Source organism: Haemaphysalis longicornis, unplaced genomic scaffold (assembly GCF_048455015.1).
Source record: "Haemaphysalis longicornis isolate Haplotype H1 unplaced genomic scaffold, Haemaphysalis longicornis Haplotype H1 scaffold_12, whole genome shotgun sequence".
Lineage (NCBI taxonomy): Eukaryota > Metazoa > Arthropoda > Arachnida > Ixodida > Ixodidae > Haemaphysalis > Haemaphysalis longicornis.
The window spans coordinates 108,134,526-108,147,768 of NW_027526225.1; the positions used below are offsets into that span (position 1 = coordinate 108,134,526).

The 13,243-nt window shown below is 46.8% G+C and overlaps 1 protein-coding gene across 2 annotated transcripts in view; it reads left to right on the forward strand.

The window, feature by feature from the left end:
• LOC144163206 (uncharacterized) overlaps positions 1-13,243 on the forward strand; it is a 294,763-nt gene that overhangs the window by 211,665 nt on the left and 69,855 nt on the right. For both annotated transcript variants that reach the window (XM_077694061.1, XM_077694062.1), the window contains 2 exons: positions 5,395-5,661; positions 9,947-10,122. In XM_077694061.1, coding sequence (XP_077550187.1) covers positions 5,395-5,661; positions 9,947-10,122 — 443 coding nt within the window. The remainder of the gene's footprint in view (positions 1-5,394; positions 5,662-9,946; positions 10,123-13,243) is intronic.

The window sequence follows — 13,243 nt, forward strand, 5'->3', positions numbered from 1 at the left end:
GCTAGGAGAAGAATTAAGAGAGAATAAATGTAATGGAAAACGGCGATGTTAGCCGAACCGCTGCGCCAGCTTTCTACGCCAGATGCTAGGACATTGCAGTAACTATGCGATTGCGGTGAGTTTATGTACTGCGATCGTATCCCGATCCTTATTCCGTACACTATTGCGAGTTCTATGGTGAACATGACGTCGATCTGGTGACTCCTGGGCCGTGAAATGGTTCCGAAGATCCTTCGCGACTAATGCTACCGCGACCCCCTCTGTCTACATTACACACTGGTACTTCGGGCGGTTTTAAATTTTGTTCTCTTTAGGACAGCAATTGAACACATACGTATAACAAGGAAGGAACCTTAAGCTTTGTTCCCTTTCGCTAGATCTATGTTCTTGGTTAATTAAAAATCATCGTCCGTGGTCAATCCTTCTACGTGGTTATCCGACATCATTCGCCGCCGTCGCGCGTTATGGGATGAAATGCTTTGCCCACGCGACACCGCCTAAAGGATACCGATACTACGTCGCCTGTTACAGACACGCCTGCATCACAGCATCACAGATTGCGAACAAAAAAGTCTATATCTGAAATTATTCACTTAAGCGCATTGCCGGAAGAGCGATCTGCTGCCTACATCTTCTTGGTCTCTCTCGCTCTCTCTCTCTTTCTGAATATATATATATATATATATATATAAGGTTAGTAGAGACAGAGACACACGAGAAAAAGGGAGTCCTCTCCCTGAAACGTCAGTAAACTTTTATTTTTATTTTCAATGTCTTTCTCGTGTGTCTCTGTCTCTACTAACCTTATTTTTTCGCGCTCTGTGTGAGTTTTTGATTCCAGACTATATATATATATATATATATATATATATATATAGAGAGAGAGAGAGAGAGAGAGAGAGAATCAGAATGGGAAATGAGCGGCTTGTTCAATTAAGACAGAAGTAAGGGTTGGCAGTCAAGAATGCCAAAGAAAGCAAAGGGGAAAATGCGGTAGGTCACTTATTATGGTTGAATCAGATTAAGAATTTTGAAATACAGACCCGCAGGGTCTTTTGTCTCCACTTTCTGTCTGTCTTAAAATTCTTAATCTGTTTCAACAATAATAAGTGACCTACCGCATTCTCCCCTTTGCTTTCCTTGGCATTCTTGACTGCCATATATATATATATATATATATATATATATATATATATATATATATATATATATATATATCTTGTCTGGAAGCATCGTGACCAAAGCTGGTTGCTAATGCTGCCGCCAAAATCAACTTAAAGGCCCCATACAACTAAAGAAGTAAAGCAACACCTGGCACCTCCCTCTCTCGAACGCGGACGTTTGTTCACATTGAAGAGTCTCAACACCCTTTTGAAAACGTTTTATACATACTGTATGTTTTATACGTCGAATTATCCGCCATTTGGAAGGATTTTCTAATACCTTTCGAATTATTTATAATCCATACTCGACTGTACATCGATGCAAGCTTTGCTTCTTGAGAAGTTATTCTCGGTTGTGTATGCACAGCCAGCCTCGCTAATCGTAATCATCATCATCATCATTACAACAACAACAACAACAACAGCCTATTTGGGTCCACTGCAGGATGAAGGCCTCCCCCATTGACCTCCACCTATTTCTGTCCTGTGCTGCCCGAGTCCATTCTTTGCCTCAGAATTTTCTTATTTCATCTCTCCATCGAGTTAATAGCCTTCCTCTTCTGCTAGTCCCGTCCGAATACGTAAGGTCACATACGATACCGATATTCCCGACAGCCCATTACCTGAAGTGCTTCGGGGCCCCAGAAAAGTTGGGTAGCACCTTCGTACAAAGGAAGCAGCCAGGTTTGCGCGCCGATAGACGGCCCATATTCCTTTCAAGCCTCAGCGCGTGCGTTTGAAGTCCATTCTAGAACTTTACAATAAGGTTGGAATTCAAAATTCCGTCTTTAAAGAAACACATGACCCGAATCCTATTTTATTCCTCGAGAATAGCAGCACTGTCCACCAACCACGCCAAATCCGCACGCCAAGCAGCAGATGCATTTGACATTATAGCCGACCGTACGCGCCCCAGTGGGCACGGTCGGATATATATATATATATATATATATATATATATATATATATATATATATATATATATATATATATATATATATATATATATATATATATATATATACATATATATATATATATATATATATATATATATATATATATATATATATATATATATATATATATATATATATATATATATATATATATATATATATATATATATATATATATATATATATATATATATATATATATATATATATATATATATATATATATATATATATATATATATATATATATATATATATATATTGCAGGAAAACATTTCTTGGACACCGGCAAGTCGTAGCAAAAAAAGAAAGACACACGTCGAAAAAAGAAAAACCTTTTCTTTTTTCGACGTGTGTCTTTCTTTTTATGCTATATATATATATATATATATATATATATATATATATATATATATTTATATATATCCCTGTGTTCGATGTCGACCCATTATTGCCCATTGCGGATGCCTGGTACGCCTTTTTCGGGACGTGCCGAAACTAAAGAACCGGGAAAATGTTTCACGGCTGGATACACGCCGATTGCCGTTTGATTGCTTGCGCCGCCGTTCAAGCTGTCGTCACGTTTGCGTGCTCTCACGACTGACGCCGCCTCCTTGCTGACTCCGCGGGTGATCCGGTAATGCCCATCCTCGAGATACTTTCTGGGTTGCGATCAATTACGGTCTTCCACCGCGGTGAAGAAGGTCGGACGGTGTGACGTCCAGCGCATCTCGTGTGCTGGCGTTCAGGATCACCGGGCCAAAACCGTCGAGATAGAAAATGCGGCCCCGCATGCTGCGTTCGCTAGGTAAAACAGTGGTAGTATTCACTTCCCTTCCTCTTACTCCTTTAAGGAAGTAGCGCTACTGAAGTTCTACCGGTCTTCTGACCCGGCAAGAAGTTGGGTGATGAAGCAATCCGCAGGCCTTTACATCTAGGAGGCGTTGATCGGAACTGCGTGATCTAAACGTCGCCGTTCTAAATGCGGTATCTATACGGGGGCGTGAGGAGTGGCTGGCCACCGTGCGAGTTCAAGCGTGCGACCCGTATACGTGATCCGTCGAGACTTAGTTTCCTCTTCCGAGCCACTTTTGATACTAGTGGGACGCGCAAATTCGGGAGTGCGATTTTCGACGTCTTCGATGCGTGTCTGTTTGTCTGTCCGAGTGGGTTCATTGCGCACCCTTGAAAGCACGCCCTTCCGGTCTTGACCTGCTTTTGGCTCGGCGAGGGCGGGCGAGTTGCTCTCCGGATACCCTACATTCGAACAACGACGGCGTAGGAATGATAGTGTGTCAAATTTCCCACCCAACAATCGCGGTGACGCTCGCTGAAGCGGTGCCCAAATGATACGCATGCCGCGAAAAGGCGCAGTGACCGGAAGTTCTTCAACGCGTCCAGAAATCTGCGACTCGCCTTTTTTTTTTTTTTTTTTCTAGGAGGTCTTGCCCAAATTTGGACCAAGCTTCAAAAGCAGGGCGTTATCATAGAGTGAAGATGTGAGGCGCGCTGGGTTAAACACACGGGTGCGAAATATTGGGGCGCCCTTACGGCGAGAGCAACGAAGCGCATCCTCCTCGGGCTTCCTTTTGGCCGACTCGTTCTACTGCATATTTTGATTGTTTATTCTTTGTCTGCTTGTTTGTATGTTTCTTTGCTGCAAACACAGCCCGTTTAGGAACTTGACTGCAACAGCTTTGGATTTAGTAATTCTCTTTCGGCTCGCCCCTTCGGAGTGCATATGGAGGAGGAGTACATATCAGGATTGAGGAGCTGCGGAGAAGGAAGTTATGGTGTTCCGGCTGCCAGTCATTGCGGTTATGTAGCGGCGGAGTCAAGAATTCCTGGCGAAATTTTTCGTTCTGCCAATAATTCATAACACTGTAGGAAGAAAGAAAGAAACGCTGACCCGGAGCCATAACAATATACGGAGAATGCCAAAAAAAAAAAAAAAAAAAACGGAATACAGGTTGAGAATACACTACGTAATCCAAACGCCTAATGTCTTTTTGCCCAGAGCTTGTTTACCGGAACATTCCACGTCACCCCAACTAGTAGTCTGTGTGTAAGTGGTGTAAACTTTGGAACCGCAACAAACCTGATCCCCCTCGGTGTGACATTGAGCGGGATGAAATCGCAACCGGACATTGAGCTGTGCTGGCATTTGTGAACACCAAAACATAAAACGACATCAAAAATCATGAGAGCATAATTTTACTACCGCTCCCCCTTCCCAACCTTCTTCTTAGACTCCTCTTCCCGTACCAATTCAACACACTTCTAACACCACTCCTGGGCCTTTCTTGTACCCCTCTTGGACTTTCCTGGCGCAAGTTCCTGTAGTTCCATGTTTCGTTACGCGGTCTCCCGTGGAGGTGCAAGAATGTCATGATATGGTTATATACATCGTGATTGGAGTAATACTTAGAGACAGAAAACAAGCTACCCGGATCAGAGAACAAACTAGAGTAGGAGATGCCATAGCTCGAAAAAAAGAAAAAGAAATGGACTTCGGCTGGCCACACAGTTAGGCGAAATGACAATCGATGGACTGCCCGAGCGACAGAGTGGACACCGTGAGACCGAACTAGCAATTACTTGATGGAGGGATGAAGTAAAAAAATTCGGAGGCAAATAATATAGACTCGAGCGGCGCGGGACAGGAGCGGTTGGAGGTCGATGGGAGAGGCCTTCGTCCTGCAGTGGAGCTTGTGTGCTCTTGATGATGATGACGTGCCGCATGACCCGCGGATACACGACATTGGTGATTTTGGTATAAGCCCGAACAGCGAAGATGCTTAGCAACTCGTTGATTCCGGCGTTTGACTGAACTCAGCATAAAGAAGTTACCGGCACCGGCAGGATTCGAGCCTGTGTCTGGTAGATCGACGGAGTTAAGAGCCAGTCGTCTTACACCTGCGGGCGCCTAGTTTAAGTGTGCGCGTTTTGTTCGTTCGTTTTGCTTCTTCGATGTGCTTCTTGTTCGCCGTTATAGCAACAAAGATGGAGTGAGGGTCATTGCGGTAGAGAAGAAGCAAATCGGCTGCACTCGTGGACATAAACCGTCGTGATGGTCGTGAAGGTTGCGTACGACTTCACCACCGTCAAGTCTTTCGCGTTAGAGTGAGCCTCCGTCATTTTCAATTAACAAATACTTGAGGTCGCCTAATTAAACAAATAAGACTATTTATAACCTCGTATGACCTTGTGCTTGCACAATACGTTCGCCAACTCGCCCGTGTTCCTCATTCTCTGCTTTCGCCGTTGCGCAGAGTCGGTGCGGCTGTGCGAGTTCCGGACGGTCAACGGCAAGATCCTGAAGACAGTGGACGCGGTGTTCCAGAACGTGACGACGCTGGAGGACTGTCGCCGCACGTGCCTGAGCGTGCCGTACCGCTGCCACTCGTTCGACATGGGCGATCCGGACAACAGCGTGTGCCGCATCAGCCACCACGCGAGGGCGTCGCTGTCGCACATCGAGAACCCCTACCTCGAGATCCCCGGGGCCGCCACCAACGAGCTGGCCGCCTGCTACAACGGTCAGTCGATGCCGCCCTTCTTGTTCGCTCTTTTTCGGCGTCGTGCGCGGGAAGCGTTCAAGTGTCCCTTTCTGAGGAAGCTTATTCTTTCTCACCCCGGAGGGCAAAAATAGTCCGATGACATCTAAGCACTTCTAAAAGGAGGTCAGAAAAACAAAACACAACTTTATTTGGTCTGAAACAACTGTAGTCTTTAGTAACTCACTCACTTTATTCCAGCCACGAGAGAAGTTTTTCGAACCTAAAAAACGTAAGAAATATCGAAAGAATTTCAAATTTCGCGCTACAGTGACGTGTTATAGGCACGCGTGACGTAATATGAGCCAGCTCTAGCAAATGTTATTAGTGTGTTAACTGCATCATTTGTTTGGAGTTTACAATAAAATTAGTATATTGCTATTGGGTCAGCGCAGTGTTTCTATGAAACACGTGTGCATTTTGTCTTCATGACACCTTTAAGCCCACCTGCCAAAGCGAAACAGATTGAAGCCGAAACGACGAGAATATTTGATACAACGTCCAAGGTGCTGCCCGTCGCTCTCACTCCGTTGCCCTGGTTAGTTGGGGTGCTTCTCTGCATGACATGGTCGCTGGACAGGTACCTTATAATTTCGCGCAGACGGAGCTTAACGAGGTGCTTAGCCCCACAGAGCGATTGCCTCCTCGTGTCAGTCCACTCTTACGTACATGCACGGCGCCTTATCGGATGCAGTTATTGTGGCTAATGAACGTCATGACGTCAATGCTAATGAACGTCATGAATGTCAGTGCTAATGAACGTCATGACGTTCATTACATTCTTTGCTCGTCTTCACCTCGAGCCTAACGGTATCCTAGTTCCGCACGTACTGCTGCTTCCCTGCGCTCAACAGCACCGACACAATTACTCATGACGTCAACAAAAGTAACGTCACAATTATCAGTGGTGTCACTTCATTCTATGGCGCCATTAGTGACACCGTGTTCTTTTTGACCACACTGGTGTCGTTAAGAGTCATCCACCTCGCCCCGACAGTTTTCGAGCTGACGACCTTGAAATGACCTTTTAATGACCCTGAATAATCTCGCAACAGCATTTTAGACGTTTTCAATTGCTGTTATGTGACCTTACCTAGTCCTCTGCGTGGACTTCACAAAACCAAAGCTCCGAAAGTTCTGACTTATTTTAGAGGACTCGGCTCCACGTAATGATCAGCCAAGACCCGTACAGTATCACTGTTCGCAGCAAATTTCCACAAGGGGAAAGACAGTACCAATACCAACAGTACCAAAGACCGCACCAATGAGCATTCATGGAACAGGTAGCTGTACCGCACATATACAGCGGAATTGTTTTTTGTAAAGGTACAAAGAAGTGTCAAAACCAAATCGAAGTGCCACCGGCAGTAAAAGGATAGGCGCAATGCCGCCCAGAAAAGGGGTGGTTGAGGGGTGACCCAGGTGTGACCAGAGGAGTGACCAAATCAGAGAAGATGCGAATGAACAAAGTAAAAGAAAGGACGTGGTGGCGTTTCAGCCGAAATTGACGGTACGAGTTGGCATAGGTGGACAGTTTATCCAAAGCGCCGGGCAGGCAACCATTTCCACTGCACAATTAACAGCATGAGTACTCGTTGAAGGGACGTGATTTCAGGGTCGCGGGCAGCTGCACAGTACAGAAAGATTTGCAGGTGGACATTCAATGCATTTTGGAGAGGGACCGCAGCTGTGGAGGTCACAGATGTTAACTTTTACCATTGTCATTATAACCATCATCATCGTGTAATACTCGCTACACTAGCGTCCGAATGTCATTTAAACGAAATATCATTTCACTCAGATGCGAAGTTCTGCTGCTCCACTGGGTTTTGAAATGCCATTCGGCTCAAATGACATTCGAGCCGAATGAGCACCCAGAGAGACATTTGGGGCGCTCAAATGCCATTTTTATAGCACTCTCGCGCACAGCGTTCCAGGTCAGCATAAAAAATACAATCATAATGTACTTAAAACAAACAAAATATTATTTTTTGTGGGGTTTGGTTTACTTCTCATCCACTTAAATCATGATATCAAGATGTAATGATTCCATACTCTCAGCACTAGTGCGAGCAAGCGACGAACCAGTGTGGCCAGACAACACAAAAAAGCACAAAAGAACCTCGATTGCGATTCAGAATTAAGCAAAAACCGTGTCAAATCCTATGATATTTATAATTTCATGTCATTTTAATACCAAAGACTGCTGATAAATTTCATTGTTGCATTACCGTCTAAAAACAGAACTCGACGGCAGCAGCGCCTAGCAGCACGGCGATCGATTGTTAGAGCTTCCAAATGCCATCGAAATCGTAGTGGAGCACGGCGGATTCCGAATAACATTCGAAGCCCCCCCCCTTTTCATTTGAGTCAAATGACATTTGGTTCAAATGACATCCGGACCCTAGTGTAGCCGTGGTATTAGGCACGCATACATGATGATACTTGCAAGAGCTTTGACACCACAAAGAAATTTGAAATGCTGGAAGGGTTCGTATGCGTGACTTAAACCACACCAGAGCCGAGTTCTCGCGAGCCCAGCTCCGCATGTGCCTTTATAGGACAATGACCGGATTAATCATAGTCCCACCTCAATGCCACAACGACGCACTTCGTCTGGCCACAACCGAGGGGATACCGACCGGGGGACCACTCCGCTCCTGGAGCTGCAGCGCTCACTCTTCGGAATGTGAATGATGGGAAAGACAAACAAGAAAAGAGCCCGCACCATTAATTCCGGTTCCGACCCCTTTGACACAGCGAGCTACCTCCGCAGTCGGCGCTTCTTTGATAAACGAGGACGCGGGACCTCCTGTAAGCCCGCGTTATTTCGGTTAGTGGAGGAGTCCACCCTCTGTAGGACGTGCGAGGAAATTGGAGGGTTGCATACTCCGGCGCTAAAGATAACCATCGCGTCGGTTTGTCAAGTCGAGCGCAGGGGCGAAGTGGATAAGGAAGCCAATAGCTGTGATTTATTCGGCTTTGCAGATCGTGGAAACGACCGAATCGGCGTGACTCCTCTTTGTTTTTCCTTTTTTTGGTTGCGTCGGCGCGTTCTTTCATGTCCGACGCATATTTTAAGGCAAAAATTAGGGTCAAGAGACTGCGGTCAATTTTGCATGGGTCTCCTGCGGTGTGGAAGATTTCGGAGTGAGTGAGTGAGTGAGTGAGTGAGTGAGTGAGTGAGTGAGTGAGTGAGTGAGTGAGTGAGTGAGTGAGTGAGTGTGTGTGAGTGTGTGTGAGTGTGTGTGAGTGTGTGAGTGTGTGTGTGAGTGTGTGTGTGAGTGAGTGTGTGAGTGAGTGTGTGAGTGTGTGAGTGAGTGAGTGAGCAAATGAGGGAGTTAGTGAGTGAGCGAGCAACTGAGTGAGTGAGTGGGTGAGTGAGGAAGTTAGTGAGCGATAGAATGAACGACTGAGTGAGGGAGGGAGGGTGTTAGTGAGCGAGCGGGCGAGTAAGTGAGTGAGCCAATGAGGGAGTTAGTGAGGGAGGGCGTGAGGGAGTGAGCCAGCGGGCTGGCGAGTGAGTGAGTGAGTGAGCGAGCGACTGAGTGAGTGGTTGGGTGAGTGAGTGAGAGAGCTAGTGAGAGCGAATGAGTGAGCGGGCGAGTGAGGGAGTGAGTGAGGGAGGAAGGGAGGCAGTTAGTGAGTGAGTGAGCGGGCGGGCGAGCGAGTGAGTGAGTGAGGGAGGGAGGGAGAGAGGGAGTTAGTGAGTGAGCGGGTGAGTGATTAAGTTAGTGAATGACGGTGCAAGAAAGAGAGCAGAGAGAAGGAAAGAGTGAGAGCGTAGCAGCACCACGCATGCCGTAGCGACGGCGCCACCGCAAAGGATTCGGCACGTTGAGTCCATTCTAGACAAACTTCATAAGAAACGACGCAGTCCTGAGACTGATTTTGCTGGCTTAGTGCTATCAATCTATTGAATTGCCAGAAAAAGCACACACAAAGAGGGCTCTGAGTGGATGCATTTGAAGGGGACTATCAAAATTTGTGCTGAGAGAGAGAGAACAATCTTTGTGCTGGAACTACACAGTGGGCTAGGGCGCTGCCATACACAAGTATGATGCTAACTTGTCATTAAGCAAACAGTGGAGTATGCAATAACCAGCAGAGCGTTTTGTTTGCAAAGCAATAGCAGCACGATTTATATAAACACTGTGGGTGTATTGACCAGTTGAATTGAAGTGCCGATTTCCTCGCATTTGCTCCAGAATTCGTTTTAACAACTCGTGCTTCTGCCCATTTTTTCTTCTCTTCCTGCTACCTGCAGTTACCATTCAGTGCAAGGCCCGCGAGATGGTCGCCATGGTAAAGACGAGCAAGATCTTCAACGGCAAAGTGTACTCCAAGGCGAGGCCCAACTCGTGCGTTACGGACGTGGTCAACAGCCTCGACTTCCAGATCCGCATGGCCTACCACGAACTCGAATGCGACGTCAAGCAGGAGGTAAGCAAAAACGCACGCCTCACGTCGTACGGCATACCTGCTCTGGTAACGTTCAATCCGGGTAGGAAACCTGCTCCCCTTCAGCTTTCTTTTCTGGGACAAAATGTAGGAGGACACCTAAGCCCTTCTCAGGGGTTCTGATTGTGAAAGCGTCAATGTTCGATTCAACGCCTGAGACTCTTTGATCCGCTCTCCCGCCCTTACCCCCCCCCCCTCCTCCTGCGTTCTAGAAGGGCTTCGTTCTTTTGCTGCTTGAGACGATTTGCTTCGCCAGTTGCTTCCGCCTCACGCTTTCGAATGGCTTCGATCCATCTCCAACGCGTTGCGCCACTTCTTGTTTTTGCCGCCTTGTATTGGGAAAGTGGGCGACGATTATGAATTCCGCAGCCCGTCCGGTCCCTCCCTCTACCTGAAGCGTACTACCATGAACGGCCGCCCTTTGCTACTGCCGAGTTTATGCCTCGCTCTATGGAATGCATCACACTATGGAACTCTTTCAAGAGGTGTGTTCTAGGAATCATTTCGCTGCGACTGACGTTGACGCCCGCGCCAATGCCGGTTTTTTTTATTCAATGAGCCATTGAATGCGTTCGCAATAAGGGATAACAGCTTGCCTTGGTTGGACATATCCACAGACTTTTGAAAATACAGCGCGTCAGCACCCAACGGGCTAAATCTCTCAGATCAGTTCGGCGGCCTTGTCATAGCGGACATATAGGCCCACCATTTAAACGGTCTTCTTTGCCTTCTAGGTTGAAGTTTTCAGCTTCGTTTGTCCAGCCAATATGTCATGATATAAGTCAAACACTTAGGCTTTTTTGTTGCAGATTTTCGACGAAGCCAGTGCGCTAGTCAGAAACTGTCTACAGGCCGGAAACAGACGTTTTTTTACATCCGACACTTATCGGGCATCAGTGTGATAGTATAATTGCAAAGCCTGCTTGCTGTTCAACTTGATTTGCTAGTACATAAGTGGTATACAAAAGCCGGAGCTTACAACCACGGGTACAAATGCTTAAGCGAATAGCGACTGAATTTCTCCTTGCTTGTAAACCTAATTTTTTCGACCTCGTTTAACAACCCTCATCTAAACAAAAAGAGAAATAAAGAAAAGTAATTTTATGGGCAAGCAAGATATAACAGTACTGTTGCCTAGTGCAAGCATATTACACAAGTCCTTTCCGCTTGACAATTCAGCAGGCCTCTTCACAACGTTGTTCTTCATGTGAGATAAGGGGAGACATAGAGCATGTCATGTGCGGGTGTTACACATTCTGTGTATTCCGCATGACGCGGGTCTTGAACTGAGAGTTGTTTTGGGACCTTGGTCGGGTTCTTGCCAGTCTGGGCGGGCTACAAAAGCTCTTTTGGTGTCTTTGAGGAGCACAGTTTTAGATGAAGTGCTCTGACAAAACTTCATTACGAGGCTCGTGGATGTGACTGGAAATTCGTGCGCACCGCCTCACCTTTTGAAGTTACTTATTGTTCCAATGCATCCACTTTCATAGGTTTTTTTTTTTCCTCCTTGTGGCGTAGCAAGCTGGGCACAAGGGTTCGGCGAACCTAGCTTTTATAAGTAATCACATCCCCCCCCCCCCCCCCCTCTCCCTCTCTCTCTCTCTCTCTCTCTCTCTCTCTCTCTCTCTCTCTCTCTCTCTCTCTCTCTCTCTCTCTCTCTCTCTCTCTCTCTCTCTCTCTCTCTCTCTCTCTCTCTCTCTCTCTCTCTCTCTCTCTCTCTCTCCCTCCCTCCATCTCTCTCTCTCTGTCTCGTTATCTCTCTCTCTCTGTCCATCTGTGCGTCTGTCTCTCTGTCGTTCTCTCTCTCTTTCTCTCTGTGTTTATGTGTCTGTCTGTCTCTCTCTCTCTCTCTCTCTTTGTCTATCTGTACGTCTGTCTCGGTGTCATTCTCTCTCTCTCTGTCTCGTTATCTCTCTCTCTCTCTGTCCATCTGTACGTCTGTGTCTCTCTCGTTCTCTCTCTCTGTCTCTGTCTGTCTGTCTCTCTCTCTCTCTCTCTCTGTCTGTCTGTCTGTCCCTGCCTCTATCTCTCTGTCTCTCTCTCCCTCTGTACGTCTCTCTCTCTCTCTCTGTTTATGTCTCTCTCTCTCCCTCCCTCCCTCCCTCCATCTCTCTCTCTCTCTCTGTCTCGTTATCTCTCTCTCTCTCTCCCTCTCTGTCCATCTGTGCGTCTGTCTCTCTGTCGTTCTATCTCTTTCTCTCTGTGTTTATGTGTCTGTCTGTCTCTCTCTCTCTCTCTCTTTGTCTATCTGTACGTCTGTCTCGGTGTCATTCTCTCTCTCTCTGTCACGTTATCTCTCTCTCTCTCTCTGTCCATCTGTACGTCTGTGTCTCTCTCGTTCTCTCTCTCTGTCTCTGTCTGTCTGTCTCTCTCTCTCTCTCTCTCTGTGTGTCTGTCTGTCTGTCCCTGCCTCTATCTCTCTGTCTCTCTCTCTCCCTCTGTACGTGTCTCTCTCTCTCTCTCTCTCTCTGTCTCTGTTTATGTCTCCCTCCCTCCCTCCATCTCTCTCTCTCTCTCTGTCTCGTTATCTCTCTCTCTCTCTCTCCCTCTCTGTCCATCTGTGCGTCTGTCTCTGTCGTTCTCTCTCTTTCTCTCTGTGTTTATGTGTCTGTCTGTCTCTCTCTCGCTCTTTGTCTATCTGTACGTCTGTCTCGGTGTCATTCTCTCTCTCTCTCTGTCTCGTTATCTCTCTCTCTCTCTCTCTGTCCATCTGTACGTCTGTGTCTCTCTCGTTCTCTCTCTCTGTCTCTGTCTGTCTGTCTCTCTCTCTCTCTCTGTGTCTGTCTGTCTGTCCCTGCCTCTCTCTCTCTCTCTCTCTCTCTCTCTCTCTCTCTCTCTCTCTCTCTCTCTCTCTCTCTACTTTTACAACGGGGCAGCGCATGTCACAAGTAATACGCCTGCGCCTCAGCTTTGAATGGTCTTCGTTTTCTCCAAGCCCAATACTCCAGGGAGACCGACATTGCAGAATTCGGTCCGGCTTTCATTGAGGCCCAGAAGCATGGACTTACTTAGGACACAGCTAGAAGTCGAAAGGTAGCCCAGGCAGTTCCTCGGTTATTTATCAGTAGAGTTGGCTGCCCTAACCGGTACGATGTCGTAACAC